Below are 11841 nucleotides of genomic sequence, written 5' to 3' on the forward strand. Positions count from 1 at the left end.
GTCCCTCCTCGCCTCTTTTTTTGCACTAACACCACAAAACTCAGGGCAACCCAGCCTTCAAAAGTTCATCAGCCCTGTTTGCAAGATGTGGTATATCTGACAGGAACATCACTACAGCTAAGACTGTAACATGGGACACATACCAGTATGGGCTCTGTGAAACAAAATACAGAGAACTACAAGCGTTCATCTCTAGCCTTACTACCTCCACAGCCCAGCCTGTCTGGGCCCCCATAACTTTGATTCTCCATTAAATTGTGCTGTCTACTCACTTGACAGCTGCAGGAGGCTCCAGGAAACTTCATTTCATTTTTAATTAACCAGCTATTAACTCATTGCAAAGTAACACGGAAAATTCTTTGGAGAATAGCTAATGCTCCCCTTTCAGTTAAAGTTACTTCATAGCCTTGTGTTGAGGCTTTATTTCAGAACCTACGGCACATGTGGTTTTCATCCTATTTATACCACCTAGTATTTTAGTTTCATGTAAAAAGTAACACTGACATAATTTTAAACATTTACATTACCTTTTAATTTACCACAAACACCCTGTGGTTAACATTTGTGTAATTAAGGCAACAAATGCACTCATAATATTTCTCCATGTTTGGGAAATGATTTTGCTTTTGCAGTTAAATGCACTCAGACTGTATGGGAACTCATACCCTAGCCATGGTATGACCATTAGTTAATAATAGCTTAGGCACTCCCATAGCATTTTCTAAATAAAACTGTTTAAAGGTGGCACTCAGCCTCTACAGATATGGAACCAAGTGCAGTCCATATCTGTTATCCAAATTTTTATCACTGACAGAAAGTCCAAATCACAGTTATTTGGACTATAAGCTCTCCACAGCAAAGACGCTCCTTTATTCAGTGTTTATCCAGTAGACCCCCTTTCCTGTTTAAAACTGTCACAGATGCAATAAATAATAAACAGAACTAAAAAATATAAACTATTATAAATAAGCTCACTGTCAGAAAGTTTCTCCAATCAATTATCATAGAGTTCAGCGTGAACATTTCCAGTGATCTAAAGGAAGCATGGAGTACTGCAATACCTTGGGTGAACTGGCTGATGCTATGGTTGCCTTTCCCCAGGTGAATCAGGAAGCCATGGCGTGGACCCTCTGTGATTCTGATCTTGAGAGTTGCATGTAAACTGTCCCTGTCTTCCACTTTGAGCACCTTGTTGGTAATCAGAAACCCGATGTGACCTGTGGCTAGAACACGGAGAGTCTGAGCACCCTTATTTATTACAATTTGAGGTACACTGTTGTCCACAGGCATTATTCGAATCTTCATAGTCTGAGGTTTCCTTGTTTCAAACACAGTGTTGGGGAAGACATAGAAATCAGTATGAGTGCCATCTGTAACAGTGAAAGAGAAGCTATCCTCAACTGATTCTGTGCCATCATGTTTGTAGCTGATTAGATTTTCATTTAGATCTTGTTTAGTGAAGGTGGTGACTGGTTTGGAGTTATTGAACATGATTTGACCGTGAACTGGTATTTGAGTGAGGATAAATTTTAGCAATGCATCAGGTGTATCTCTGTCTTCTGCAGTCAGTTCAAATGGGGTTATCAGTTTGTATTCATTTTCACTCACCACCAGGTTATGAATGGTGATGACGGGTTTCTTATTGTCCACATCACTGATAGAAATTCTGAAAGTCCGAAATACAGGATTATAGCCATCAGTCACCTCAAACTCAAAGCTGTCCATTTTCACCTCATCTTCTGATGTGTGAATGTAATAGACTTTATTGCCTGCCAATAGGAGTTGAGTAAAAGTGGAGATGGGTACCCCAGGCTGATCTGTGCATTCAAGATGACCACGAACAGGCGCTCTGGTGATAGTGAAAACTAAGTTCTCATCTGGACTATTCAGGTCACTGGTGCTAAGCAAATCAGTAGTAAGGGTTACCTTCCCTCCTTCCTTCAAAGAAACTCCTTTGCTGATTACATCCGGGAAGACAATATCAATGCTACCTATTGTCACATAAAAGTAGCGGTCAATGAGAGGATTTATTCCATCTGTCACATCAAACTTGATAAGATCACGAACTCCTTCTTGGCCAAAATGCATATATCGAATTAAGTTTCTATCCACTTCATCTTGGGTGAAGTTCATCCCCAGGGTAATGTTCTCAACTCCACCTGAAGGCTTTATTCTCTGCAAGAGGCCTTGTCTTGGCCCATATCTTATAATGTATGTCAAGGTTTTGTCTTCAGAATCTAGGTCAGTAGCCTTCAATATTCTGTTATTAATAGTTCTAGTTTCCCCTATTTCAATCTCCAAACCATCATTGATGGCCATTCTGGGTGTCTCATCATCTACAGGAATAACCATGATGAGTACCATTTTCCTAACGGTATGTTTCCCATCTGTGAGTTTCACCTCAAAACTGTCCTCCTTTGTTTCAGAGTCATCATGTTCGTAGAGTATGTTGGAGCTCTCTGTTATCTGATCCAAGGTGAAGCCCTCCACCAAGACAGTTCCATTGACCAGCTGGTTCACAATGTGGCCATGCCTGGGAAGTCTGGTGATTGTGAACATCAACTCATCAGCAGGGATGTCCGCATCAGCTGCGTTGAGGATAGGGGTATCAATAACCAGGCTCATGCCTTCCATCACAACAAACTCTCGTATAAAGATTTCAGGCTCTTCATCGTTGATTGGCATAATGACAATGGGGAAGACGTGTCTTTGGGAAAAGTTAATGCCATCAGAACAGCGGAAAGCAAATCTGTCTTCAACAGGCTCCACACCTTTATGTATACTTTGGACATAAAAAATATGCCCTTGGCGGAGGTCTTTCAAGGTAAAAGCACTTATCGCTACACCTGCTCTGGATTTTTCAGATCCTGGGGCTGGGGAGATGTTCTCTACATACCCAGATGTGGGCTGAGCAACAATGGTGCAGAGTATATCATCATTAGGTGTATCCACATCTTCAGCCCTGAGGTGAGCAGGAGTAATGACCTGTCTATCACCTTCCATTACCATGAACTGCTCCCCCACAAAAATCTCTGGGGCTTGACTGTCAACAGGAAGAATGGTCACCAAGACTGAAACTCCTTGTACAACATTGCCCCTGACACTCCACTCCTCAGACAGGTCAGACAAGGTAAGGTTGAAGGTATCTTCTTTGGGCAGGCGGCCTATTTCCCCTCCAGTGTGAGCATATACCACAGCACCATCCAGCACATCTCTCTGGGAAAATCTCTCTGCAGGCACTCCTTGGACCAGGATGTTCCCATGCTGAGGAGGATCCTCTACAATGAAGGTCAACATTAAGTCATCCGTATCCTCATCTGTGCCCTGAATGACATTAGCAGTGATTTCAGCAGCACCATTCTCCAGCACATCCAGGTAGGAACCAAGAGTGCCTGGGGGCAACCGTAGCATAGGAACCTCATCGTCAACTGGGTGCACATTCATTTTCAGTGTGATAGGCACAAAATGAACTCCATCACTCACATCAAGCCTGCAGGTATCACTGTTGCTTTCAGCTCCACTGTGAACATACACCACCCTCCCTTGTTTGATATCCTCCAGACCAAAGACAGCTCCTGGAATCAAACTGTACCCAGAAAGCTGCAACTGGCCATATCGAGGAGCTTGGGTCAGGATAAATCTGAGATGGGCAAGCTCAGTGTCCGTGTCACTGGCATCCAGCTCAGTTGGACTAAGGACATGGCTGCCTCCCTCAGGCAAAGTGAAGCCAGTATTAGTGATTTCAGGAGGCTGGTTATCTACAGGCTGCAGGTAGATGGTGAAAGTCCCTTCGGCTGCATTGCCAGCTGCATCTTGCACTTGATACTGAAACTGAATCAAATGAGGAGCCACCCCCAGCTCTTCCTGTGGGGGACGGTACGATATCTTGTGATGATTGATCTGGGCTTGGGTGAAGTGGGTAACTTCCACAGAGTGATCCTCAGTCAGCACAAGGGATCCAAGACGGGCTCCATACACATCTGGAGGGTGGTTAGTGTCAGTGGGGGGCTGGGTTATTGTATAGCGGAGTTCACGGTCCCCTGAATCCTGATCTGTGTAACACAAGTGCTTCCTCCGCAGTGGGGTCACCTGCTGTTCTGCAACTATTAAGTGCAGGCTGCTGCTACTATGCAGCTCTGGGGCTAATCTGTCTACAGGATGTACCCGGATCACAAAAGTCTGTGGTCCAGAGCGGTTGGGTGGGTCATTGTCATCCTGGACTCTGAAGACAAACTGGTCCAACACAACACCAGGGCCAGGGCTGTGAGGGCCAAAGTGGTGGTAATAGAGACGCCCTTCCACAATGTCCTGTTGCAGCCACTCTCTCACTGGCTTTTCATAGATTAGGGAGCTCCCTGCTAAACCTGGCACCCTTGTCCAAGAAAAGCCTTCATCTTCTTCCTCCTCTTCCCAGCCAGGAGGTGGCTGTGCTTGACGGAGGAGGAGCTGCCCAGCAGTGGGACCAGACTCCACTGTGAAGAGCAGGATGGCATCCTGCGAGTCAATGTCAGTGGCGCTAAGAGCACGGGTGGTGATGGGCACTGTTTCACCCTCAGCCATGGCCAGCCCTGTGTTAGCATTGAGTAGGGGTGGCTGGTCATCAGTGGGCACCAACGTAATGGGGAAAAGGAACTCAACACGGTGGCGAGAGCCACCATCTTCCAGCCGCAGAACCAGGTTGTCACTAAGTGGAGACTCACTGCCGTCATGCTGGTAAATGACCCGGCCTGCTGCCAGCTCAGCCACTGTGAAGTGTTTACGAGGGGCAGCAGGTACTGGGGTGTCCTCCAGCAGAGTAAGGTGGCCATGCCTCAGCCCCGCCACCACACTCACCCGCACCTGCTCAAGGTCATCCTCATCACTGATCACCAGGTTGGGGCTGGGACCGGGGCCTGAGAGAGGCCGTGACTGCCCCTCATAGAGCACGAGGCCAGTGTTGCGGGTCACCACAGGTGCCAGGGTGTTCATGGGCTTCACTACAATCACAAAGGCAAAGGGCTCTGAGGCAGCACCCTCAGGGTCCAACACTTCAAGCTCGAGCTCAAAGAGTCGCTCCCGATCTGAGTCCTCTGTGGGTGGCTGATAGGCGATGCGCAGCTCCCTCACATCCCGCTGGCTGAAGGAGGAGACAGGCAAGCTCCGGTCGTCTGTGCTGACCATGTGCCCCTGGCCAGGGCCAAAGGGTGAAGTGATGTTGAAGAGCAGCAGGTCTGGTGGTGACTCAGCATCCTCAGCTGCAAGCATGTCAGGAGTGAGGGCGGTGAGGACAAACTGATCAACCTCCATCATGAGCATGGCCAAGAAGCTGGGTTTGGGGGCCACGTTCTCAGTCCCGGCACGGATCCGCACCAGCACCTGGAAGTACTCGCGCTTCAGCAGTGCCCCACTGCCAGCAGCCTCCCGCAGCTCAGCCACCAGCGGCACCAGGTCACGGTTGGGGGAGCCGCCGGCTGCCGTGTGCCGGTAGCGCAGCCCCAGGCGCAGGAACTCCTCGCAGTCCCACATGGAGGCAGGCACCGGGCCGCCCCCCACCGCTTCCCCACCCGCGGCCACCGGAGCCGCCGCCGCCGCCGCCGGGGGGTAGTTGAGGATCTCTCCGTAGCGGGGCAGCCCGGCCAGCTGCGGCAGCAGGCCCACCCGGCAGCGCTGCCGGCCCGGCTCGAAGGCGAACTCCAGGCTGCGGGCGTCCAGCGGGTTGCTGGTGCCCCGCAGGCGCTCGACGGCGAGGGGCAGGTTGCGGGTGACGATCTCCAGCTGGGTGAAGAGCACCTCCACCTCCAGCACCAGGGGCAGCACCAGGGCGCGGCTGGGCGAGTCGTAGCGCAGCTGCAGGCGGACGCGGTCCCGCGCGGGGCTGCGGCCCCCCAGGTGGGAGTACTGCACCTCGCCGGGCCCGAAGTCGCAGGGGAAGCGCCTGGGGCTGAGGCGGCCCGGGCGCTGCCACAGCGGGTCCTCGTCCAGCACGGTGAGGTGGCACCGGTCCCCCGGCTGCACCTGCAGCACCAGGTCCCGCGCGGGGTCCAGCCAGGCGGTGCGGCCCAAGGGCACCCGCAGACCGCGGTTGGCCACCACGACGGGGGCCGCCTCCGGCGCCCAGGGCGAGGAGACCGCGGCGCTGCCCGGCGGCGGCTCCGGCGCTCCTACCCAGACGCAGCCGGCCAGCAGCAGCAAGCCGGCCGGCAGCCGCCGCAGCGCGGCGGGGAGAACCTGCATCGTCCTTGCCGGCGGGGCGAAGCACCGGGAGCCCCCAGCAACGGCGGCTGCGCTCCGCAGAGGGGCCGAGTGGCCGCCCCGCTCCTGCCGCCGGCGCGGCCCGCCCCGACCCGCTCGCCCCACGCACACGCTGCGCTCTGAGGGGCGCGCGCCCCGCTCCGGAGGGGAGCCCCGCGAGCCGCGAAGCCCCGCCCTGCGCCTCCCAAAGGCCAATAGGAATCCGCGGAGGGGCGAGGCCTTCTAGCGCGATTGGACAGAGATGTATGCCAATCTTGCAGGCTGCAGGAGGGGACAGCCTCTCCCTCCCTCCCCCGGCCCCTCAACAGGTTGCTGAGGCGAAGGCGCCGAGGGAGCGGCGGGGCGATTCCTGGCGGTGCGGGAGCGGGGAGGAAGGAGGAGGCGGCGGGGGGACCCGGATCGCCCTGCCGGCGGGGCTCGCCTTGCCGGCAGCCACCGCGGGGAAAGGCGCCGCGGACCGCCCGGAGCCCCCGTGTCGCGGGGGAGGGCGGTGCTGCTTGCCCCACAGCGGAGGAGCGCACCTCAGCCAGCCGCGGGAACGCACCGCCACCCCGTGCTTCCCCTGCCCCGAGCCTCCCCGCTCCCGCCGTAAATCCTGGTTCTCTGGGGCAGGATTAGAGCGGGGCTGTCCCCGAGCTGCGGCCGGGGAGGGCTCGGGGTTTCCCTTCCCCTCAGGGTACGGGGCGGCAGGTGAGCGCCGGGCGGCAGCGGCGGCGGGTAACGGCCCGGTTCCCGTCGGCGGCCGGAGCGGGGCTGCCCCAGAGCCGAGCCAGGCTAGCGAGGGGACGGGGAAGGGGGACAGAAAGGTGCCTGAGGGAAATCGGGGCGGGCCACGGCGGGAGGATCGCCCCGGGGCTGCCGGCAGAGGCAGGGGAGCGGACTGCCGGGGCTGCCGGCGGAGGGGCGGGGGGCGGGCAGGGGGAGTGTGTGTGGAGACCTGCCTGCCGGCACCGCCGTTCCCTGCGCCAGAAAGGGAAGGGATAAACATCTCCGGGGCAAAACACGTTAGTTAATACTCAGTTTCATTGCTCGTCGCAGCAGTGGGGGAATAAAACCTTCGCAGTACTTCTGCCACCTCGTGTCCGCAGTTAAAAGCGTATTAAGAAGGGCCTGAGCTTGCAGGACTTAACTTGCCCTTTAAAATTCCCAATGGCAGGCTCTGGCTTTTTATTCATCTTCTCTCCCAGCTGCTGAAATTCTTCCTTGTTAATGAAATGTGGTCTGTTTTTTAAAAAAAGTTTTCTAACAATAGAAAAACAACAAATACTAAGAAGGGGCAGATTTAAAGACAACCCAATGCTGTCTGGAAATGACTTTGTGTAAATTCGTGATGCCGCCTTTTAAAATAATCTTTGAAGTTATCCTTCAGTGGTGAAGCAACATTATGGCATGTCATCTTGTTTTCTGTATGGAAAACTTGAATTTGAAATTTCAGGTGTGAGCACCATCAGCCATGTTTACACATAAGTATGCATTCCAACAAATAATTCAGCTTGGTTTGGGGTAGGGGTACATCAGTGGACATCTGTTCTGCAATACTGGATTATTGTAATTTGTGGGATACTTTTGTGTTCTATTATTGACATACCTGTGGAAGACTGCAGAATGCTGTTCTGTTAAACAAGTCTGAATTACGGACTTGGATGCTGCTGCAGGAGGTAGTAATTATGGTAGTTAGATGTTTAGTAAAGCAACACTAATACCATTTCTCTACCCTTATCAGGCATTCACCCTTCATTTCAGCAAATTAATGTCCTATTTCTAAGCCTCAAAGGAATAGAATTCAGTAGAAAAAGTTGAGTCCCACAACCAAGGATCTCCCATATTTTTACAAACATGGTGTTAGTAAAAGTCTTCTTGTCAGAGATGACAATATTCAGGATGGAGTGATTGGAATTGCCTAGATATAATGGTCTACTGTCAAGTCCTGGATTCTGTTTCAAAACAAATAAATAAACTAAAAAAACCCCAAAACCCAAACCACAAAAAAACAACCAAACCCAAATGACCCAGCACAGAGATTTGAGGTAGCATTGGGGTGATGTGAAAGCATGTCTGCCTGCATGGGCGTGAATAGCTTAACTTATTAAAGATATGTGTACTATCCAAGTTTGATTACAAATGTAGGCTGTAGTAAAATGGAAGTTTTGAAGAACCAATGTTCAGTAGAAATCTCATTTATTTACTTCAAGGGAGAGAGATTTTCCTTTTTTCAAAATAAACTCCTTTTTACAGAGTTTGCCACTCAAAACATGTGTGTATGTGCATATATGCATGATACTTAGTGAAAAAGGGTAATAAAACTTAAAAGTAGCATCTAGCTTTTTTATTTGTTACTCTAGCAGAAGGGGTAAAAAGGTATCTAATGAAAAGTGCACTATTTTTTTCATGTTTTAATATTCTTAGACTGTTAGGGATGGCAGGTAAACATAGACCTTTAAAATATTTTGTCTTTATGTTTTGAACCACATTTGTAATGGAACAATCTCTCCTCTGTTAAAGTCAGTCCAATATTTGTTGTGATGTTTATCAAGAGATCCTATCTGGGACATCACTTTTCAATGGGTAAAGAGAGTTAGAGAAATCTGGTAGATGAAAGAATAGCTTTTGAAATACCTATGTTGAAAGTTACTGAAGAAGGGCATTCCAACAAATAAATTTTTGAGAGATTTAGCTTCTTAACTGAGAAAAAAAAAATCAAGGAAAGAGTAGTGAAGGGATAGGGTTGACCCATCTCTGATACAGAAATTTCTTAGTTTCAGTGGATTACAGGGTCAAGTTCTTTGATCTATATTATCTCCATCATCAAGTAGTAAATCTCCATGTACAAACAGCAGAAGTCCTCTTTATTTTTAGCAGTTGCTGTCTTGTCAAACAAGTCAATGAGCTGTTGTGCCACAGTCCAAGTACAAAGTGCAAGATGTGTTTGTTGGTTTGTTTTTTTCTTTTCACAGCACAACATAAAAAAAAAGTGCTCCATATTATAGAGTTGATAAAATTTTTGAAATGATTTTCCTTGGCTTCTTGACTGGTTGGCTTGTGCCAACGCTTGTGTTCAAATCGTACTTGAAGAAAATTCGTCTTGGCTAAATTCTGACCTAATGACATAGCTGTAAATCCAAAGCATTTTCCTACCAAATATCTCTGAGGTCCAGGTAACCAATCAGAATTGGGCCCAATAACAAATCCATTGATCTTTTAAAATAAATTTTTGGTCAATAAAGTCACTGGTGAAAAAGTGACTAGGGAAAAAAAAGAGTCTACATATCCTTGCATGAAAGCTTGCAGCTCTGCTACATTACTATACTATGTTTCTGAGTCTAAACAGAAAGCTTTAAGACAAAGAAGACCTGCTTATTTAACAGAGTATTAATGCTCGTGTAAATATAGTGATGAACATATTTTCTGAAATAAATTATGTGTGAGGTTCGGCAGGATAAACCTATATTTTATAAAGACATTTGTTTATTTCAAAAATGAGCACCAATCTATTCTTTTAATTGCAACCCTTTCTGAGGGCTTCTGACTTTGCTTTTGATGATGGATCACAGATTTATATTCCTTATTGAAACCTACACAACTCACAGTTCCTGTGAAAGAGAAATGGGAATTTACTGTTCACCAATTCTACATACAAATTTATAGTTATCAAAGACTGCCCTCTGTTGATATAGTATAATCTTAACATCTCAATGGCAGCAAAGCCTGATTCTTGTTATTACATTACTTTTCTTAGGGGTTTTGTACTTAATGATGGAATTAATTCCAGAGATGCTCATCAAATAAATTAGTAAAAATGAAAGAATTTTGGTGATTAAATACTGGGAAAGGAAACTAAATATGACATACTAATGTCAGGTGTTTTTAACATTTTCCAAATAGATAGCCTGAGTATTTCATAACTTAAAAGTGCAAAAGGATTTGCCATCTCTTGCCAATATATGTTAACTATCTTGCCAAGGAAATTAGGAGAGTAGGGGAGAGAATGGAAACAGCAAATGAGAGTCATGGGAGCATTTGGACACTTATTGGTTGTATAAGTAATTTTGCTATAATAATTCAAATCTGTAAAAGAAAGGTCTAGAGTATTTGCTGTGGCACAGAGAAAATCTTCATCATTCACAATATGACAGGTGATTTGGTGTACAAAGACCAAAGAGCAATCCTCCTATATAAACAGTTTGCTGAAACAGTAAAAATTTGAAAATGTTAAATCAGCCAGGTGAGAGTGTCTCGGTTCCCTGTGTGTAGCTCTACTTAACCACCAACCTTTCTGTTGCTTCCATACTCACTTTTTCTTCTCTTATTTCATTAACGAATTATTACACAAGTGGATGTTTATAAATTATTGGGCGTAGTGTTTTGCCTGAGTATATGCAAGAGTATTGCTAAACTATAACTTTCAGCCATCCTTTTTCTGCCAAGTATCTCAAGAGGCAGATAGCTGACTCAAGAATCCTCTCTCTTCTTCCTGAGTTGTCTTCTTTACCATCACACCCTGTAAATAACGCACTGTCTTGAACCCATTCTCCATTTCTTTCATGACTTCTGTTTCAGCCCGATTATCTGGTGCCCTGCAGACAGAGATGTTCCTGAAAAGTCCACCACCACTAAATCTTGCATCGATAGTTTATTTCCCTTTGCCTCAGGTAAATCTTCCCCTTGTAGTATGAAGAAACTTCACTGGCTTCTGTCAGGATAAGGTTTCATTCCTTGACTGGTGAAATTCTTATACAGCCTGTTGTCAAAACTTTTTTCTGTTGATGCTGGGACGAGTGTAATGCTGGTTTCTACATTTCATGTACTTCCAGTAAATGTGGCCACATGACCCAGCCAACATTCATTCCAAAACCCAATCCAAAGTCACCCTCCATGTTTCTAAAGCTCTTCTTAGGCTTTTGTCTTAGTGCCTTATGATGTTTCTTCTCCTGCTGCCCCAGTAATTGTTTTCACCTGCCTAGGACTGGCGCCCAGCCCACCCTCCCTGTCTCTAGCGCTATTTTTACTTCAACCTTGGCTCTTCGAAAACCTACTTTTCAAGTCAACTTTCTCCAAGCTCCTTCCCACTTTAGATCTCATCAGAAGCAATGTGTTTCCCTTTACATTTTTTCTCCTCTGCCTTTTGATCACTCTTACTCTTTGTTTCAAAGCCAAAATACAACTTCTTGATCTCCTGTTAACAATGAGAAAAGACTTGGTAATTTACTCGAGTAAATAAGTAGTTCCATCGAGCTTCCCTACCCTATGGTTTATGTCTTGTGTTTGGACCCTTTGAAGTTTTTTTACTGTGACTATGGAATTTATAACATTACTTTTAAATGTGCACTCTCACACACGTGTTCTTTGATGTGTAATGAAGGCAACAATAAGGACACCATAAGCAACATAGCTGTTTTCAAAAAATATTTAGGGACGGCGACTTCTTGAGTCTTCTCTCAGATTTCCCCTGGATGAAATTGGTGAGTGGTTGGAAGTGTTCTTGACAGGAACTGGCCAAATGCTGTCACCAGTGACAATGATGAGTTCATCTCAATGAGCAATCCAGAGTAGGTACATGTTGGGTATGTATCATGTTAGAATATATTTATGTAAATTACAATTGTAACTGAA

The 11841-nt window shown here is 47.6% G+C and overlaps 1 protein-coding gene across 1 annotated transcript in view; it reads right to left on the reverse strand.

Annotated features, from left to right (window-relative positions):
- The window catches only part of FREM2 (FRAS1 related extracellular matrix 2), a 145174-nt gene extending 138961 nt beyond the window's left edge, over positions 1–6213 (reverse strand). Inside the window, exon 1 of the mRNA XM_074146953.1 lies at positions 1062–6213. Within this exon, the coding sequence (XP_074003054.1) occupies positions 1062–6213 (5152 nt within the window). The remainder of the gene's footprint in view (positions 1–1061) is intronic.
- Between the last annotated feature and the right edge of the window lie 5628 nt (positions 6214–11841).

This window comes from Numenius arquata, chromosome 1, assembly GCF_964106895.1.
Source record: "Numenius arquata chromosome 1, bNumArq3.hap1.1, whole genome shotgun sequence".
NCBI classification, from domain to species: domain Eukaryota; kingdom Metazoa; phylum Chordata; class Aves; order Charadriiformes; family Scolopacidae; genus Numenius; species Numenius arquata.